The 22,271-nt window shown below is 39.5% G+C and overlaps 1 protein-coding gene across 1 annotated transcript; it reads right to left on the minus strand.

Annotated features, from left to right (window-relative positions):
• Nucleotides 1-15,786: 15,786 nt before the first annotated feature.
• On the minus strand, nt 15,787-21,145 carry hhex (hematopoietically expressed homeobox). Its single transcript, XM_058061890.2, has 4 exons — nt 20,647-21,145; nt 17,263-17,441; nt 16,618-16,668; nt 15,787-16,546 (listed from the first exon to the last, which is right to left on the minus strand). The coding sequence occupies exons 1-4, from the start codon at nt 20,999-21,001 to the stop codon at nt 16,292-16,294; spliced, it is 840 nt and encodes a 279-aa protein (XP_057917873.2). The 5' UTR covers nt 21,002-21,145; the 3' UTR covers nt 15,787-16,291.
• Nucleotides 21,146-22,271: the final 1,126 nt, after the last annotated feature.

Genomic DNA, 22,271 nt, shown 5'->3' on the forward strand with positions numbered 1-22,271 from the left:
CCTCGACAGTGACGTAAGCAAATGGACGCATCCCAGTGGCATTGTGGGCGGAGTTAAAACACAAATCATTTTGTCATTTTTGCATTTATGTTTTGTTTCGCGGATTTTTTTATGATTCTTTTTACCCTGGTTTGTAAATCATTAATTGTAAATTATTTTTGTTGTGTTATTTCTAAAAATGACACATTAAGCACAAAACGTTTTCAATTTTATGTATTAAAACATTTTGGTAATTAAAATGCATACAGCGTACCACTACTGTATATGAGTCTATGTAGCTCTCTATAGCTTATTTTTAATAATCATTAAAATATATATAGGTATGTAATTTGCAGCTTAATATTATAAAAATACAAATAAACTAGTTTATTTTCATTTTTGTATTTAAATAAACGAAATATTTAAATATTTAGATATAATATATTGCCCATACATGATGTTTAAAGTCTGAAGTCAAACCAAGAACTACTTTCATTCACAGCCTGACATCAATGGTGTTGTGCCAATGTATGCTATTTTCCTAATTGTGTCCTCAATTGCATTTCCATACCTTAAAGTGGTTCCTAGAGGAAGATTCACAGATTCTAGTTCTGCAAAAATATTCCCAAAGACCTTCTTCTCCTCCTCTGCGTGATCATCTTGTCTTTGACTAGGGGGGTCAGGTAAAGCAGCATGGACCCTGTTATTAGCCATTTCTTGATTTAGGCTGTCTAAGTGAAGCATACAACCTAGACAGCAACATAAAGTATATGTGCTTTGGATTGTGTGTGTGTGGGGTATGTGTGTGTGTGTGTGGGGGGGGCACCTGCTACAGTCAGCATAAAATGAGCAACAGGAAAAAGAGACCTTGTGATTCATTGAACTTTGACTCCAACAAAACTACAATAGCATCTTACCTGTATAGATAGCAGCAGCGACTTGGAATGTATACTAGACAGTATGTCTCAAAAGCTTTATTGTCACCAGATATCACATATTTTCAATATTTTCACAGAAATATATATAAATATTTAAAATATTTGGCACCTGTCACAATGTTTGTATAGGTAAGCCACATTAGGGGTTCTGTAAAAACATAATATTGAAGCTGAATGGTTGTTGTAGAACTGCAACGCATGACTGAAGTAGCTTACACAACCACTTTCTATTTCCTGCTATTCTTTTCCAAAAAGTATTGGCCCATTCAGGGCGTAGATAATATGCATGTGTTGTTTTGAAAAATACGACTCCTCTGTGAGCCATCCTGTGACCATGTGTTCTTCCTTTCCATGGCTGCCAGCTTCCTGTCCGCTTCCTCTGTCTTTTCAGACCTCAGGCTCTGCTCTACAGCTGCTGACCTTTATTGTAAGTTACACTGCAAACACTGAAGAACATCCTGGATGAAGAAAGTGTCTGGCTTATAGGAGGCCGTTCCCAGAAGGTCAAACAGACATTTTCTTGCAACACAATGATATGCCATCACACAATAGTTATAGTACTAGAGTGATTCTTCTGCCATGGAGGCTTTTACATATTACAGGAAAAAAGCCGAAAGAAACAAACAAACATGTTCATGCTGCTGCTGAGTGTAAATTAGCCCATCCAGTGAAACATACCCAAACTTTTGGGTATGGAAAAATCAAAGAATGAGGCCAATTTGACATTTTCTAAAGCACCCCGTGTACATATGCAGATATATTTTTTATTAAAGAAAACACAGTCTGCATCTCATCTTTGTGTTTTGGTGACAAGCGTCATTATTATTATTATTATTATTATTATTATTATTATTATTATTATTATTATTATTATTATTATTATTATTATTATTATTATTATTATTATTATTATTATTATTATTATTATTATTATTATTATTATTACCTTTACGGCAGAGAACCAATAGTTGATTGCACTGTGACATATTTGTTGCATTAGACTTTATGTTTTCTTTTTTTCATGATTCATGGCAGATGCTTATTTTGGAAAGTTTACTTCATTTCAGCATTTGCCCATTTGAGTGATTATGGTTTAAATTGTTTTTGTTTTGTTTATGTTTTTACTTTTAGCCCACGTTCTTGTGTTGATGTTGATGTAAAGCACGTGTATATTATATATTATATATTATATATTATATATTATATATTATATATTATATATTATATATTATATATTATATATTATATATTATATATTATATATTATATATTATATATTATATATTATATATTATATATTATATATTATATATTATATATTATATATTATATATTATATATTACAGCCCATCTTTCCCCAGTAGAGGGGGCTAGAGGTTTAAAAAGGTTTATAAGGGCCTCTGTGTTCAAATCATTTTTCATTGCTTATTTCGACGGTATGTACACCAAATATATTATGTAAATACTTGAAGCATAAGGTGAACTGTGTATAACACCAGAGGATTTGGCCACAAACCAAACTCTGGACCATACTCGTCTGATTTGGTATATACTTTGGGTGGTTGTTATGCATGAAGGTGACATTTCCCTTCATGTTCAGGTTTCTAGTAGAAGAGGTTTTGTGACAACCGGCATCACATTTTTTTTTTTGGTGTGAAGAGAAAAAATGTGATGGTTTCTAGAAAATTGTATTGTGTATAAGTGTAAAAAGAAGCCAAGCTCAGAATGTGCTTTTATTCCACTGCAGAAAGAGCAAGGCAGAGACGAGAGCATCATAAATAATCATTTAAATAATTTAAATAATGGGCGGCCGGCGGTCTAGTGGTTAGCGTGCAGACCTCACAGCTAGGAGACCAGGGTTCAATTCCACCCTCGGCTATATCTATGTGGAGTTTGCATGTTCTCCCCGTGCATGCGTGGGTTTTCTCCGGGTACTCCGGTTTCCTCCCACATTCCAAAAACATGCTAGGTTAATTGACCACTCCAAATTGTCCATAGGTATGAATGTGAGTGTGAATGGTTGTTTGTCTATATGTGGATAGGCTCCAGGCTCCCCGCGACCCTCGTGAGAAAAAAGTGGTAGAAAATGAATGAATGAATGAATTTAAATAATGACACACACACTGCCAACATTTCTCTTCATCCTTCTTTGCCATCCTTTCATGGACATCTTTACCTTGAGGACATGCCCTGCCTCCCCTCCCGGTCAACCAACAACTGCCTGATCTGCAGCCAGTATCATGGCCTGTTCCTCCACCACGACGCCCTGGCCAGCAGCCAGTCCAACAACCTAATGGCTGACATCAACCACCAAAGACCAAGACTTCAAGTGATATGAATACATGGAAATAACCGTGTGATTTCATTTTAGAAACACCTTTTTTTTGTTCTGCTGGAAATGGTGTGTCCATATATGATTCTGCAAGTGTGGTCATTTTGCCTTGCAGTGAGTGTCTCTGTGAAGAGACGTTGTCAGCAGAACGAACTGCTCTCTTGGGTATTCAAGTGTTTCTGTCTCGTTTACTCAGCCATATTCATCCCTTGCATAGAACAGTCACATGCTGTAGAACACAAGCAGACTTTCTTGATCATACACAAACCTCTCAGAGGCAGTCAGCACTCTCATCTGTCTCCTTCAAGTGACAAGATGCAGACGAAGAACCAGTAGGAATGTGAATTTACTTTAGAACTTTCCAATTTGCAGCCAGTAATCTGATAGTGGCTCCCACAGCCAAACCAGTTGAGAAGCACTGGTTTACGGGAAGCAGCAGTTCAGGTCCCAGCATCAAGGGGGGCCGGAGAACTGCCTGTTGAGGCAGCAAGGTCCACCAGGTGTCATCTGATGTCATTCTTCAAATGGTAAAACTAGTTGAGACAACTTAAGCCCATTGTCCGTGGCGATGGTGTCAGGCACACCCCAAAAGGGCAAGCGGAGAGGAAAGGAAGTTCTTGACCACAATGACCATTTGAAATGGAGGTCATGGGCCACCTGGAGGAAGCTTATACAGCAGCGCAGCTAATTTATGGCTATGTTCTAATTTCCTGACTTTACTTCAGAACTAATCGTTTAAAAACCGCGAGGAAACGGTAGCCCTTTCTTGCAAACACAAGCTATAAGTCGACTCGTGACGAGCTTGTCAAATCGCAGGAGGTCATAAATCAATAGAACAGTCAGACTCACGGTGTCAACTTACAAAGAACGATGAAATCATCACACAGCAACTTAACACCCAAAAGCTATAGGTAAGAAATATACATGGCAAGTCCAAATGACATTTTAACATTTTTACTGTTACTCTGTGAAATCAATGCATCTGATGCATTCCTCCAATGTTTAAAATGATCAAAATGCAACCAAAAAATTAAAGTTGTGGATTTTTTTTGTGTACATTTTTGCTTTTTACAAATAGCTGTACTGTGTAGCGTCTATTTGTCATCCATTACTCCTATAGTTGCTGGAGTGAAGCCATAATAAAAAAAATAAAACTCAGACCTTTGCCAATGCTAAATTGCCAACAAATGTTTGTTTTAGACACAATAAGTCTGGTCTTCCATGTCAGAAAACAAGTTCCTTATGGAAGGACCGTATGAAATACCTCTTATCTATGGAAAGTGTGTTATCTTGCACAACAAGAACAACAGGATGCGTGCTTTTATCACTTCCGCCCAGTCCTTCTTTGTTCAGTTCTCCATCCCCGAGAGTAGAAAGTCAAGAAGGTGGAGAGAAACATAAAGAGCAGAAGAGGAAGTTGGGTGATGTGTGACCGAGTCTCTTGATTTGGTTCATTTTTCCTCCCACCCGTAGTGGAAACGCTCTGCTTTCAAATGCATTGATTACCTGATCTGACTGTACGTACTGTATGCTTTGTCCAATTAAAAACAGTAAGAGTGACAGCTTTGGTTTGGCATAATAGATCTGGTGCATTGTCAGATACCAAATAGGTAATAGGTAGGAAAAAAAAGGAAAATGGAAAACGGAATGTTGTGACATGCAAGTTGAACAGAATATACTATTCTGTTCAAGTATAATAATATCTCAATTATCGTAGTTAACTGGCTAAATGAATTTCTTTCAGCTGAGGTTATGTAATTTATTGGACCCATTTTTCTGTTTGTTTATATGTGTACAAAATAACTCGAAAGGTTCTGAATGGGTAGGGTTGATTTTCAGGAATTGTTGGAAATTCATGCCATTTTCACATACCAAGAATTCCCACTTTTCTTGACATTCCCCACATTTTTCAACTGATTCTGACCATTCCAAAGTCAAAATTTTCAACCTATATGGGACATGCTACTATGCTAATATTAACATGCTAACAACGCTAACACGGTAATGGTAGCATACAAGCGTTCTAAGCACTGTCATTATATGTGTCATGCTAAAATTAGCACTTTAGCATTAGTTAGCATGTTAACATTAGCATAGTGTCATTTTTAGCCATTGTCATAGATAGAAACATACAGTACATGAACCCTTATCACTATTATGCTAGGTGTTAGCATGCTAGCAATGCAAGCTTTTCTTTCAAGATGCATGCAACGCATACTTAGAACCTATTTGGACCTTCTAAATACGGGTTTTAACATTATTACATGTCACGTTCTTTTTTTTGTGTGTTCTGGTTTGTGGTGTCTGTGATTGAATCCTGTGTTATTGTTATAATGAATTGATTTAATAATTAATAATACATTATTTATAATAATGGTATTATTATTGTGCCTGTTGTGAGATCATTTAACCAGCAATGTATGCCTGACATCTTATCTCATCTGCTCCCAGCTTCAATACATTTTTCTCTGTCCCACATCCTCCTTTACCCTCAGCCAACATTCCTTCATCTATTAATGGCCTTTCCTGTCTCGATGGCCATCACTGTTTTTACAGTCTTTTTCCGGAAACCAAACAAATTAACACTCCATTGTTCTGGCCTGTTGCATTATGGCTGGAAACATCAGTGGAGCAATAGTTTCCTGAAACTCCACATTAACAAGCTGAGGCCATTGTGGAAAAGTGTGCACGGTATGAACAACTTTTGCAAGGACTAGAACCAGGCCCCTCGTCTAAGACACAAATTGTTTAGGTTTCTTTACACACTTTGAGGTACTGTTCTTTTAGAATAACTAATGTCATAATACCTGATATTCAGACACCAATTACAGCGATAAATAACCCGTTTTGTTAGGTCGTTAATTTGCATTTTCAGATGGAGCCAGCTTTAATGGGATTACTGTATCATCAAGTGTGGACCCAACCATTGTTTTTCACAGGTCAAGATGACTGTCTTGTTGGGGGATTGAGAAACAATCAAAGTCTCTGAACAAAAGAAGAAAAACAGGATAACCTCATTTTGTTCATTGGCAGGATACACGTTGCATGCTATAGCGCCAGGCCAAAGGCAAAAACAATTAGGGGTCAACGTCTCAAAGAACTAGCAGATGTCCAGGTGGGTTCGGGCGTACAGTACGAGATTTTAGATGTGCTGTTCTTGACATCCACCTTGCACGGAAGGAGCTACTTGCCTGCGTCGGAAAGTCGTGGAGTGAACAGTTCAAGTAGTCACACAGACTTGATTGGCGTCAAAGGCATGGCACAAATATACGGGCGACAACACACGTCATAATGTTGTTTTAGACAGTCGTTCTTTCACTTTGTGTAGGCATGGTGAAGGGGAAGCTGTCTTCACCACAACGGATCGATGCATCCGCATCACTGCAGACGCCGTACCAGTTTACCTGTTGATCCCGCCTTCCATCCGTCTTTCGCTCGTCAACACGACCCAGAAGTCATACCAGAAGTACACGTCCTGTCAGCGTAGTTTTGTTTCCAGATCTTTCCGAGACAATTTTGCATGAGGCTGTTATTATGAAGTAATTTTGTTCTGAGCCTGTTGGTATAATTATAGGTTATCACCAGACAAACCATGTGATGATCTTATTATCACATACTATTTAATCATGAGCTTATTATCACGTACCAGAAAATGTTCAGTTTATTACATGTATTATATCTAAACAGTGTAAACACAACAATTGCAAAAATATTTCAACAATAATATTTTATCAACAGTCTTATCTTATCAATGTCTGACAATTAATTAAGTTCCATTAATCAAGTTTGGATTTTTTGGTGACTGGAGAAGCACTAGGCACTAAGCACTCGTGCGCTGTTCTCTGATTGGTTGTTTCACGGGCACGATACCTGAGTGGACAGCTACGGGGGCTGATACTGGACGTAGTTAAACTCTATATTTTATCAGTATCACTGCCCTGGGCTTTGACACAGTATCATTTCGGCCTTTTCCCGTATCATTCATGGGCGCTTTCTAGGGTACAGAGCCAATTAATACTGTACAGTAAAGTCTCGTTATATCGATATTGTCGGGAGTCGGAAAAAATATCGATATAACCGGACTGTCGATATATCCGATCCTGCGCCGAACTGCATTAAAAGTGGGCAATAATGCACTCGACATTGTTCTATAGTATAGAACAATCTTTGCTTAAGGATTTCAATACCAAAACCAAACACGTGCCTGCAACAGAAGAACCAACTGCGTTCGTGGTTCGTGTGTATAGATTCTATACACACGAGAGAAACCACGAACGCCAGCATGTACATATGAAAAACAGTGATTATTGCAAGCGATAAAAAGATATCTGAATACAACACAATTAAATACATGTATTTGTACGCTTGTGTCTTCGTTGGAATAGGTGTGTATGCTATGTCAGTTGGTTCTTCTGTTGCAGGCATGTGTTTGGCCAGCTACGTGGGGCGGGTTGAGCATGACCTGTGAACCAGGAAGTGCGGGAATCGGTGTGTGTGCTGTGCTCTGGAAGTGGAAGTGTGAAAAATAAAGCAGCTGGAAGCAGCCGTTCGCCGTGTTCTTTTTTGGTATTGAAATCCTTAAGCAAAGATTGATTTAAGCTGCTTTTGTATCGATATAAGCAGACCAAATTGGCTGGCGGGAGATGAAAAGGGCATCGTAGTAACCGGATTATCATAATAACCGGGTATCGTACTAACGGAACTAATTATATCATAAAAGACTCGAAATTTGCCGGGAAATGAAAATAGTATCGTAATAAGCAGTAATTCGTTATAACTGATATCGATATAACGAGACTTTACTGTAGTATGTGATAATCAGTGGTATCATTCCATAAACCTGACAAACGTTTTCCTAACCCCCTTTCCGGTGGTGCAATTCCACACATGTAACATTTTTTCCCGACACCTAATAACACCAAGACTTGCATGCACCAAGTGGAGCAGAAAACCAGGACCCGACGTATAAACACTACCATGACAACATATTTGCTGCGTTGGGTTCAAACTCTATTGCCGTTTAATTAAGGCTACGTCACGTACCCGGACCAACGGATGAGTAGGCGGCCAGGTTTCAAACATGCTGTTAAATGATTAGGTTTGAGTAAGCAAAGTGTAAGGTAAATTGAACGCATCATTTTTACAGGCTGCAATATGTCACAAAAAAGTGTTGCATCCCGAAACGCTATCTGGAATTGATCTGGTGTACACCATATCAGTGAACACCCACATCCACACACATACAATCTGTTCAACACATTGTTGTGAACTAATGTCGTTTTACAAGGGGGGCCTGCTGTGTACACAAGCAGTAAAAATCAATGGCTTGCAATGGGAGTAACAGCACAGGCATGTCATAAAACAACTAGCGGATCGATAAGGGCTTATAACGGAATCATTTAGATAGTTTACCCCCGTGGATGGTTGATAACGGCTACCAGTTAACATTATCATAAGACACAATCGATTTATGTTACAGTTTTTACACATTCCTCTACTTGAGGGGTGCAACCACACTGAAATGAGGGGTACAAGTACTCCAAAAACATGCATGGTAGGTAAACTGGGTACTCCATAGGTGTGAATGGTTGTTTGTCCATATGTGCCTTGTGATTAACTGGTGGCTAGTTTAATTCTTGGTGGTGTAATTTCTTTCATGGCAGAGGACACAGGTTCGATTCCTGGCCAGGGTTGTGTCAGGAGGGGCAACCGGTGCAAAAACAAAGTCAAAACCATTCATGTCACCCACTGTAAGGATCCCTAATAGGAAAAAAGTGTAACTCTAACTGAAATTTTCCCCATTTAGAAATAATGGAAATCCAATTATCGCTCCTGAAACCAGAAAATGTTGACATAAAAGATGTTTATAATGTTACATGCAGAAAATTTTGAAATTCATATAAATCAATTTTGGCTTTTTATCTTGTAATTACCATTTCCCACTAGGAATTTTTTTCAGTGGTAAAAACGGGCTTCCATATTTACTGTACATGATGAATGAACGAGACAAATAAATATTTAAGGTCACTTTTACCTTCAGTGAAGATTTTTGATGAGACTGAAAACAGGAAGGCTGCACGGTGGTCTAGTGGTTAGCGCGCATACCTCACAGCTAGGAGACCCGAGTTCAATCCCACCCTCTGCAATCTTTGTGTGGAGTTTGCATGTTGTCCCCATGCATGCGTGGGTTTTCTCCGGGTACTCCGGTTTCCTCCCACATTCCAAAAACATGCTAGGTTAATTGGCCACTCCAAATTGTCCATAGGTATGAATGTGAGTGTGAATGGTTGTTTGTCTATATGTGCCCTGTGATTGCCCGAAGACAGCTGGGATAGGCTCCAGCACCCCTGCGACCCTTGTGAGGATAAATAGTAGAGAATGAATGAATGAAAACAGGAAGCAGGGGGTTTGATTTCGCTGCTACATGGTGTCTTTGGGAACTGTCACATCTTCTATGAAGGTAAAAATAACTGATTATAACTGATTATTCATCCCTTTTATTCGTCATTTACATACATTTCCATTGTAAAACTATAAAAAAAACGTGTTTCGTGTTGATGACATCATAGATGAGTGACATAAAGTAGCTCACTTCCGGTTCTGCTTGCTATATTGTTTAGCAAGGTACAAGGTATTAACAACACTTGCACGTGAAACCGGGGAAAAATTGTGGCATTAATTTTTTTAATTAACTAAAAAAACATGCTAACCAGGGCGTATAATAACCAAGGTTCCACTGAATGTATGTGTCTAGCTTTTTTTTAAATATCACATGTGACCCTATATCACCTTCATTCAGCTGGATGTTTGCAACATTAGCCAATCCGATTTATTATGCTTATGTGTACTCTAGCAGAGGAGCTTGTTTGAGCAGCTAATTGTTCAAATGGACCCGAACTAAATTGGAAGGTGAGGCAGAAAATCCTGTACTCCTTTAACTCGCATGTGAATACTTTTAAAACCCTCCCTATCTTCCATTTGGATATGGCCTAATTGAAAAGCAAATAGTACACTTGAATGCATCCATGACCCGGTGAGTGACGTCGCCTTAGCTGCCGCAGGAATGGATCACAGCTGCTTGGCCCCTGCTTAGCCCCCACCACCCATTTGTTTTGTTGCTTTAAAAGACCTTCCTTGGACATATTTGATATTGGAATCATATTTTATGTTACTCGACCACACCCTTAAACAGGATGTACTGTCTAGTAGCAGATTTTACTGTTGATGAGTGGACTTCACCTACCATTGAAGTTAAAGTTAGTGTGCTTTGATAAGGTAAGCAAATGTTTTCAGGAGTATTCCAGTCAATCACTTTATCTGAACTTTTATTAATAGAGCTTTTGTTCCGCGTTATCATGTAATGATTACAACAATAACATCCTCAGAGGCAACAGATTGGAGCATAGGAGGATTTGAAGGACTTTATGTAGTTCAGGAAATAGGAGAATCTGAGATCGGGAACACCTGGGTTGGAATCTCTGCTTGGGCATCTCTGTGTGGAGTTTGCATGTTCTCCGGTTTCCTCCCACATTCCAAAAACATGCTAGGTTAATTGGCGACTCCAAATTGTCCATAGGTATGAATGTGAGTGTGAATGGTTGTTTGTCTATATGTGCCCCGCCTCTCCTGTCTCCTGGAATAGGCTCCAGCATACCCCCGCGATACTATTCAGGCAAAGCGGCATAGAAAAAGGATGGATGGAGATGCAATTAGTGGTTAATGATAGTCATTAGTCATCAAACAGTCCTCAGAATGCTGTGCGGAACAGTGGGCCAGCCTTTAGGGAGCGTGATCCATTGTTTGCTCTCTTTCGACTTAAATCAGTACACGACCAATTTCACTTATGGATAATGGATAAAGGCTGCCAGTGTGGCAAACTAGTGTTTCTAGGAAAACCTGATGGGGTGTCTCGCACCCTTGTCAGCAGTCCTAAAATAGTCAAATGATACTGGAAGTTGACTCAAATCTGAATTAGAATTTCAAAACATTAAAAATATGTCTCCTCTTTATCAGTAAAAAAACATTCATTCATTCATTTTCTACCGCTTGTCCTCACGAGGGTCGCGGGGCGTGCTGGAGCCTATCCCAGCTGTCTTCGAGCGAGAGGTGCCAGCCAATCACAGGGCACATATACACAAACAAACATTCACACCCACAATTTTTTTTTAAATTACAAAACCCCCCCACAAAAACTGTATTTTGAAAGCAGGAAGTGAACAAATGTAACAGTTACTGATTGTAAAAGTACCAGATGGAGGGGTAGGATTTAATACGGAACTGTGATCTGATTATGGGATGCACTCAATTGTAATCTGATGCATGTTCAAATGAAATAAAACCATTACCATTACCATTACCATTACCATTACCATTACCATTACCATTACCATTACCATTACCATTACCATTACCATTACCATTACCATTACCATTACCATTACCATTACCATTACCATTACATTCATACCTATGGACAATTTGGAGTCGCCAATTAACCTAGCATGTTTTTGGAATGTGGGAGGAAACCGGAGTACCCGGAGAAAACCCACGCATGCACGGGGAGAACATGCAAACTACATACAGAGATGGCCGAGGGTGGGATTGAACTCAGGTCTCCTAGCTATAAAGTCTGCGCGCTAACCACTCGACCGCCGTGCAGCCCTCAGTCAAAAACATAAACAGAAATTTCCAAGAAAGAAAATTTTCATTTTCAAGGACGCGCCTGGAGGTGCTGGACGAAGTGGCTGGGGAGAGGGAAGTCTGGATCTCCATATTGGCCTCGAACAAGCAGGAGAAGATGGATGCCTGGATGGTAAACGGGACACACACATTCCAACATGTTCAACTTTTCTCTCCACGGAGTATTTCCTGAAGGTCTTGTGGATCATCGATATGTTTTCTGGGTAAATTGAGAGGGTAAACTCTGCCATGCAGGCCGTTTTTGCTCCTCAATCTTTCTTATGGTGGACTCATGAACACTGACCTTAAGTGAGGCCTGCAGTTCTTTGGATGTTGAGGTGGGGTCCATCATGTGATTCATATAGATCTGTCTCTCCGTGTCTGTGTCTCTGCCCCTCCCACCTCCCCATTCTGTCTCTGCGGCTGCTGGCGACACGAGTATCGATGCAAACAGTGCTTTCTCTCATTAATATATTAGCTCAGCAGCGGGGGCGAGATAATGGCTTCCATTTGGCCAAGGTCAACAATCAACACATTCCTCAGTTGTTCAAATGTAACCACACATTAACTTGTGTCCTCCAATACACACACACACACACACACACACACGACTCATAGATTCCTACTCAACTGTTCCAATACTGTCCCGAGGATTGTGTTAAACAGGTGATACAAAGTCACTAGTATTCACACTGAGTGAACATCAGAATTGTTCAGATGAAGCACCTGGTGTCACATCAAATCAAATCAACTTTATTTGTACAGCACTTTTCCTGCAAAGAAATGCAACACAAAGTGCTTTACAGAAATAACACAATTTCCACAATTAAAAGAAAAAAACAATGAAACAAAAGAAAGCCCCTCCTTCCCACCCTCCATACTAGACCCACACACACACACACACACACGCAAGCACACAATCACACACAGTAGGGAGACATGGCATGGCACTGAGGAACAAGGAAACGCCACCTTTGGGGCCCGTCCACACTGGGAGGAGCTGCAGGCCGTGCCATCGGAGGACCAGCACCCGGGCCCCCCCGACTCCGATAGACGGGCGGACGCCCACATTAAAGGGAGGAACCCCCAGCCGGCCGTGTCGAAGGGACCCAAGGATGGCACCCCCTCAGCAGACCCGAACAGCCCCCAGTGTGGAGGACCCCCCCCCGAGGAAACACTGGAGTTAGAAGCTGAAGACCAAGAGCATAAAATATGACTAAAAAGATAAAAACATAACACTGGAGTTAAAAGCTGAAGACCAAGAGCAAAAAATATGACTAAAAAGATAAAAACAAAACACTGGAGTTGAAAGCTGAAGACTAAGAGCAAAAAATATGACTAAAAAGATAAAAACAAAACACTGCAGTTAAAAGCTGAAGACTAAGAGCATAAAATAGGACTAAAAAGATAAAAACAAAACACTGGAATTAAAAGCTGAAGACCAAGAGCAAAAAATAGGACTAAAAAGATAAAAACAAAACACTGGAGTTAAAAGCTGAAGACTAAGAGCATAAAATAGGACTAAAAAGATAAAAACATAACACTGGAGTTAAAAGCTGAAGACCAAGAACAAAAAATATGACTAAAAAGATAAAAACATAACACTGGAGTTAAAAGCTGAAGAATAAGAGCATAAAATATGACTAAAAAGATAAAAACATAAGAAAAGCTTAAAAATATTACTTAAAACCCTGATTAAAAAGGTGCGTCTTTAATCTTTTTTTTTTTTTTGACCTCTTTTTTTATGACCTCTTTGGCAGATGAAAGGTTCCACAGAGGAAGAAGCGCCAATAGAACCTAATCTATTCAGTAAGCTATGGAACCGAATTTCAAAGGAAGAACTTCGGACAGTTTTCCTTCAATTGTGCTGTCGTATCCTGAAGTATGCTGCGAGTGAATAAGTGTGCTATTGAACATTTCACCCGTCAACCCTTCGTCCTCCGACTGTTGACTTTACCCTGAGAAATTTGTGAAGCATTACACAATACAGTGGCTATGATCGATGAGCATACTGTTGGTTTTGGAAGAACCATACGAGTGTGAGGCCATTGAACCTTCATAATAGAGCCAAAGGTATTGTGCAAATGCAATTATGACCTCAAAATTACCACACACTCCAAATATAGTCTCCGATTTCACAAAGACCACGACCCTCCTGTCCAAGTCCGTACTTGGGTTTTCATGATTTTTTTTTCAAGCTTTATAATCGAGCACTATGAGCACATATTGTATGATCAATCAGTGGTGCTGCTATCTGTCCCTGTTGTTCTGAGAGTTCACTAAATCATTAACCTAATCTGCTTACTGAAAAACTCCCACTCACAGTGTTTGCATGAGGCCTCGATGATAAGATATTTGAATGCGGTGATGGGACTAGCATTGACATGGACTCCACAGTTTGTTAATCTGTGGCCCATCCTTGATTTCTCAAAAAACGGTGCGACAGTGAATCAGATTAATATCATGCAAACATTTCTGTGTCTAACTCGTGGACTCAGTCTTGAGTCTAGTACAGGGGTGGGCAAACTTTTTGACTCGCGGGCCGCATTGATATGACAAAATTTACGGGGGGCAGACTATATATTTTACACGTAACAGTCCACCTGGTATTATTGTATCTGTAAAATTGTCATGCAATCTGCTATTATTATTTATTATTTTATATTTATATTTAAATATTTTAAAAATAATAAAATATTATAATAATTACAATAAAATTAAAATAATAATTATTATGTAAAATATGCAAATATAACAATAATATTATATATAATTGATATAATAATTAGCATTAATATAATAATTATAATAATCATAATAGTTCTAATAATAATTATAATAATCTAATAATAATAACAATTATTATTATTATTATGTGCTTGTGTCCCTTTTTTCAGGAGCATTTTGTAAACAACAGACCATGTCAAAAAACGAAATTGATAAAACCATCAAAAGGTTGGGTCAGGCCATGATGCCAGGTTGTATGTTGAGTTTAAATGAAATACTTTGGAAAGATTGGACGGGCCGTATTCCAACCCTATGGCGGGCCGGATGTGGCCCCCGGGCCGTAGTTTGCCCACCCCTGGTCTAGTACATCAGTCTTGAGTCACGTCGAGAAAAAGCATCTCAGAGAATTATTGTCACACCAGGAGGTGGAAGACTGCCTCGACTCTTATCTTGTATTTCTTCCATTATCGAATTATTGTGCCAACAATGGTGTCTTTCGCAACACGCTTCTTTGTAGGGTTGGTGGGATCAAACCAAAAGTCAGAGAACCAAATACAAATGAATCTCCAATCTACATTGTAATAAACCTGTAATAATAACAGCAGATTTTATGGCTCAAGATGGTATGCATCATAAAAAGAAAACTTAGCACAACAGCATAGCGACAATAAATTACTCTGAAAAAATTATGAATGGTGAATTTTCAATAAAACGGCATTCATTCATTCATTTTCTGCCGCTTATCCTCACGAGGGTCACGGGGGTGCTTGAGCCTATCCTAGCTGTCTTCGGGCGAGAGGCGGGGTACACCCTGGACTGGTGGCCAGCCAATCACTGGGCACATATAGACAAACAACCATTCACACTCACATTCATACCTATGGACAATTTGGAGTCGCTAATTAACCTAGCATGTTTTTGGAATGTGGGAGGGAACCGGACTTTCCAAACTCATATTGGTACAAGTTTGTATATTTGGCATATATACCTTTTTGAGTGTTAAGTTGCTGTGTGATGAGTTTAGTGTTCTTAGTGAGATGACACTGTCACTTTGACACTCTGACACTTTCCCATCCATCCAATTTCAATGCCGCATGAAGAGGAAAAAAAGTCTGTATTTTTTGTCTGTTTGTGTTTTATTACAGTAGCAACACCAGCTGGAAACTCATTAAATATATATTTTATGCTCTGATGAATGAATCCCACTGACAAGATGTCAAATTATTTACCCAAGCTCACCAGAGAGAGATCAGACTTTTACAACAAAGCATCAGATAGAGTAGTGCCTCACCAGCCATGAACCTCACCACATGTGACGTAGTATTTCAATTTTAATTTTATCGCTAATAAAGTTTTCCACACATTTTCCACACACAAAAAAAGAGTATAATAGAAATCACACTCATTGACACATGAACACGTTTACTTCATGATTCTTTACATTTAAAACAACATACAGAATAAGTTTCTAGTCTATTAATTGACAGTACCATGAGATACAGTAACAATCTTCTTATGTAACTTATGTACAAAATGTTGGCTCCCTGTTCACTGTGTTTGGACCATGTTTCATGTCAGGGAATAGAATGATCTGTCAGCGTCTCAGCATTGGTCCGAGTCCTCACGGTCTTCACACTCAAAGCTGGCGGTTCAAAGTATCCTCATGGTCTTCCTCAATGTCCAGCTCCAGGTCTGTGTCTTCTGAAAGATTTGATTCCGGCTCCGTGAGGGACTGTTGTGGTGACATTGATCGCACATTGTGGACCGCCAAAGTCATGCCGGGGGATGCAGTCCGTTTCTGCTCTGGACCCTGGACCCCGGACGGGTCGGATGTCCCTTCTCCTTTGGCACTACTGACATCCTCCTCTCTCTTCGTTGCTTGGGGATTTTCCTGACCCATTGAATATGAAATTAGAATCATGCATAAAGTAGCGTTTATCGTATGAAGTGAAGAGCACCAACCTGTTTGAGTCTTCGCCACTTTGCACGGCGATTTTGGAACCAGGTTTTAACCTGAAAAACAAAATGACCAAAATGTATTTACTCACCAAATCACCAAATATATTTTGGTTACATTGTCACAATTAGAAGCAAATCCCTTATCTGCTGCTAACGCTCACACTTCCGTCTGTATACTATGTACGCTATTCGGTTCCTAAGGGTACTACAGAGTACATGTACCAATACAAGTTAAAAAACATTTCATTTGGATGTGGATTCATTTGGATTTGGATGGCATGGCAATGTTGCCTTTGTCCACCAGAGGGAGCCGAAGGTGCCCAGAAATCAGAGGGAGGCTGATGTCATTGCAGCTTGTTAATGAATGTGTTGCTCAGGTGCAATACATTATGGGAAAAGTTTTAAATAGTTAGGAGGGGTTCAATTCAAACTCATATTGGTACAATTTTTTTATATTTGGCATATATACCTTTTTGAGTGTTAAGTTGCTGTGTGATGAGTTTAGTGTTCTTAGTGAGATTACACTGTGATTCAGACTGTTATGTTCTTACACTGTTACATAAAATGACCTCCTGCAATATCTAATGGGTTGACAAGCTCTGACTCGCGATTGATAGTACTTGATTGAGTACTACTGCCTCCTCTCACCTGTCGCTCGCTGAGCTGTAGCATCTTGGCCAGTCTTTTCCTCTCTGGCGGCGAAAGGTACTTCTGGATCTCAAATTTCTTCTCCAGTTCGATGGTTTGGTCGTTGGAAAAGCGAACCTGACCGCCTTTTCGCTTATGTAAGGGCCGCTGGATAAAGGGGGTCCACAACAGAGGTTTCCCTTTTAGACAAAGGCACAGATAGTCTTATTTAATACATATATAAAATACATACATACAATGAGCATGTGACATGATACAGTACACTGTGAGCACCCTGACCAATAAAACATACACAGGAGGATGCATATCTTTTTGAATTAAATACTGTATTAATGCAATAAAAAACCAAATGTGAATTGTTTGATTTCTTGTCTTACATTTTTAGGCCCAATTTTGGGACCCTTCATTAACTGTCAGGACATCCACCATATACATCTGGCTCACTATTGCCTTACTATGTTAAGTTATGGTTTCATGTTTTAATTTCTCTCGTTTTAAAACACACATATATATACACACATCAATACTGATACAAAATTGTGTTTTAAATTTGATAGAGAATCAACATATCTCAAAGGGATATCGAACTTGCTGACTTTTATAGACAAAGGACCAATGTATGCTAACTAAAGAGGCGCCATGCTGCACGAGGCAATACAACCACGTGATTTCTCACAACCAATCAGCAAGTCCTGCATAAATTAACGTTGCACATGCTAAAAGCATTAAATGGTGATTAAACACAATAACCTACACTCTGCAAACGACGTTAAAACATACATAAATGTAAAAATAACAAAAACAACAAATGATGACTCCAGCGTGTTTCTATAGGGACTTTGGTCTGTGCCTCACTATATTAAAATTGTACTTTGATTTAAATAAAAAGCTAAACTAAGCATGAGATATACATAGCAAGTGGATCCCACTTAATTATTCCATGTATATTTTCCGGAGCCGTATTAACAGTAATATGGTCCGCAGGCCGCCAACAATGAACACTTTCGCCCACAAAGTGGACTTTGATTGTGTAAATGAGAAGAGGACGTGCGTGTGTGTGTCGGTGGATGCCTTCGCCCATAATCACACCACAAAGCAGGAAGCACATGATGCGGATATTTGGCCATAGTTGAAGTCTCTGTCACGACCCTTCTCTCTTGCTATTGTTTGTTCCTCGCCATTAACTCGACAGGAAACCAGACTCGAAACCAGTAAAAACACTTCAAATGCAATTAATGCATCGAGGATGCAATTAGGACTACAAAAAAAAAACCTAATAAAACGGGACACGGTTTCCTTATTATGTAATATTACATTATACACTTTTATTTAACTGTATGTATATTTATATGTATAATATTTGTTGTATTAACTTCAAAATAAATATTTTTGAGACACCTGGTACAGCCAGCGTGATTTTAAAAACACATTTCCCGAAATTTAGGCCTAAAAATAACTTAAATATTTGATGTTTTAATTGAATTTATATAGTATCGTACAAATATTTTGTATTTATTGGACCGTTATGTATATTACATGTGTATATTATCTCCAGACTGACGACATATGGATGAAAATGTCCGTGTTGCATTCACGGCCTTGATGGCTTCCACGTTTGTAATCTAGCAAAGTCAGCCACATCCTCGCCGGTCCGTGCAGAGGAAGTGCAACAATATGTGAAAAACGGATCCCGGGCTATCAGAGGCCGAGTGTTTCCTGAATGTGTCTGTATTGAGGATGTCGATAAAATAATCAGCAGCGTGCAGCGGCCTGCCGAGGAAGCGGCTGGTCGGAGTGAGACAGGAAAACATTCAACAGCTTTTGGAGGCCAGATTTTACTCCAAGGGGCTTCCGTACAAGGGAACAAAAAAAAAAAAGCACCACCGGCACTTTAAGTCACATGACTTAAAAGAATTTCTATCAAGAATGCTACCAAACAATTCAAATCTCCAACACCCACGCATCACTAACAATATAGGATATAGACGCAATGAAAACATGGAGTCTGTCAGTTGGCTTTGACGCACAAGCACACGCAAAATCCTCTGATGTTTCCAGAACAATAGAAACCAGGAAGACGAGTCAAGGTTGCCACATAAGAAACACGCAAAAGCACACCATCAGCACGAAAAGCAGACTATTGAGTGGAGAGTCAGACTTGCACCCCTATTTCTGTGAAAATGATCCCTTCCACTTTGATACGCATGCACGCTCAAGCGTGATGCACATGTGCAAAACTACTGAAGCAAAGTCAGAAGAAGAGGCAGGACACCCCCCCCCCCCACAACAGTTGGAACGTTCTTTATGAAATATTGCATTTGTCACTTGTGTATGCCCTGCAGTGGGAGTCCATCTGTGTTGCCAGGTCCTGCAGTGCCACTGAGGGCCACATAATGAAAAATGGAAGGGGGGGGGCACTTTGATATTTCTTAAAGCAACACATGTAGATATGCAAATGAGTATAGCTCAAGAAAAAACTGCAACTGTTTTGTGATTTAGGTGGAAATGCATATTTTTACTACAAAAAATATGCACCAATTAATCTATGGTTAATCGAATAGCCAATTAATTAACTATTTTAGTCATCCAGTCATGTCATCCTCTGATTTCAGCCTCTGCAATGTGAATATTTTCTAATTTCCATTAATTGTCATCAACAAAAGCAGACATGATACATTTGTATTAGATAATCAATCGATTAATCGCTATTAAAATCATCATTAATTGTTCTTTTACATGATAGGACTTTATTCCCATCATATAATAACTTTTTCCCCCAAAATACAACTTATTTTGTTTTGTTTCCCATACTATTATGACTTAAAAATAAAATATGCTTTAATATTTCAACTCTGTGCTACTATTGGTCGGGCTGTCATGAGGAAAAATGAGAAATTAATTTTTTTTTCGTTCCATTTTCTGCTGTTGTATTTTTCTATTTCAACTTTCTTCTAACTTTTATTATTGTACTGATGACTTTACATTTTAACTGTATCATTATAACTTTTTTCCTTGAGCTTATTTTCCAAAAATGGCAACTTTTGTGGTTTATCTTTAATATTTCTACTAAAATATTATTTCTCTTTGTAACATTTCTTGTTAGATGACATGTCTCCTTATATTATGACTTTATTCATGTAAAATAATTGCATATTTTTGCATTTTTTGTGTTTTTTCCCTGGTCTTGTGAAATGCTATTTTTCAAAGGCCAACACAAAAACATGCAGGGGCCACAAATGACCCCCCGGGCTGCACTTTGGACACCTCTGCTATGTGTGCAAAGTGTGTACTATTTGCATTCACATGAAGATGTTTACTACTTTATTCTTCTTTCCCAGATTTGACAAGACACTGAATGGATGTGATCCGAATTGAAACACTCACCGAGTGGGTCGTGTCTTAGCAAGGCCTGGGCGTACTCCCCCACAGCTCGGTGGTGTTGCTGGTGGTGGAAGGGGTACATAGAGCCGGCGAAAGCCCCGGCAGAGGAAGCGTAGGAGGCCGTCAAAGCAGCAGCAGCCTGGTGGGTCAGCGCAGGGTGGATCGGCGTGGGTTCGTAAAGAGGAGTCCGGTAAGGTGAGATGAAACTTGTAAAGGAAGAGTTGGGTGACGGAAGGACCGGAGCAGTGGAGGAGCATGAGGAGGAGGAGGAGGTGTTCTTTCCTAGAATATCTTCAATGTAGAAGGGAGTCGGATGAGCTTGCTGGATTGGAGTCGGTGCGTAAAGGGGGACACTCATGGTGGCTGCGTTCCCTCAATCTTGACAAAATCTCACACGATTTCCAGCATAAAAAAAAAAACATTCGCTTTATCCGTTAAGTCAAAAATGTCAGTCAAGTGAGGAAGTTGTTTTGAGGAGTTCCTAAACGACTTGCTCCAACTGTTGGACCGCTATCTGTGCTACAGACGCAGAAGGGGGGCGATAAATGGACCGGCCCTTTCCTGCAGGTGACCGCGGACGCTTCTGATTGGCTCACAGATCGACCCAATGCACACTTGCACATGCAATCACACTTATTGAATCGACTCTAGCGTGATGAAATAGACATTTTTTCAATTTTTCTTATATATGTTTGTTTTCGCAGATATCTATTTTGGTCATTGTGGGCAAAAAACAAATGAAAATAGGTGTTTTTGTTTTAGTTTAATTACATATATTATATATATGTATATATACAGTGTATATATTATACACTGATAGTAAATGTGTGCATCTACTAAGCTGAAATGTCTGTTTCTCCTCCAAGGCAGCAACTAATCTTGTTGAACAGTTTTTGCTCTGATCGACCAATCAGGATTTGGGGGCCTGCAAGCTGGCCCTGAAAGGCAAATCAGAAGTCTGGTTAAAAACAACCAGGAAAAAACAGCCTCATTTTTAATTGTGTGTATTTGACATGAGCTGGATTGGAGAGATTCCATTCATAATGGGAACAATGGGAACAATGGGAAACTGAAATCTGATATCTGAATCTTGAATATCCAAAAATATCCAACATAGACTACATAAAGATCATATATTCTGAATGGGATGAATTAATAGTTCTATAATTTAAGTTTGAAATGCAAGTCAGTGGGCTGCACGGTGGACTAGTGGTTAGCGCGCAGACCTCACAGTGAGGAGTCTCTGTGTGGAGTTTGCATGTTCTCCCCGTGCATGCGTGGGTTTTCTCTGTGTACTCCGGTTTCCTCCCACATTCCAAAAACATGCTAGGTTAATTAGCGACTCCAAATTGTCCATAGGTATGAATGTGAGTGTGAATGGTTGTTTGTCTATATGTGCCCTGTGATTGGCTGGCCACCAGTCCAGGGTGTACCCCGCCTCTCGCCCGAAGACAGCTGGGATAGGCGCCAGCACCCCCCGTGAACCTTGTGAGGATAAGCGGTACAAAATGAATGAATGAATGCAAGTCAGTGCTTCTGGTCATGGTTAGGCCAGCAGAGAAGGCTTTGCTGGCCCTGACTTAAATACATGACAGAACAGAGAAACAGTGCTGTGTTAGAAAAGTGTT

This window comes from Doryrhamphus excisus, linkage group LG2, assembly GCF_037039965.1.
Source record: "Doryrhamphus excisus strain RoL-2023G ecotype Guam linkage group LG2, RoL_Dexc_Guam_v1.1, whole genome shotgun sequence".
Lineage (NCBI taxonomy): Eukaryota > Metazoa > Chordata > Actinopteri > Syngnathiformes > Syngnathidae > Doryrhamphus > Doryrhamphus excisus.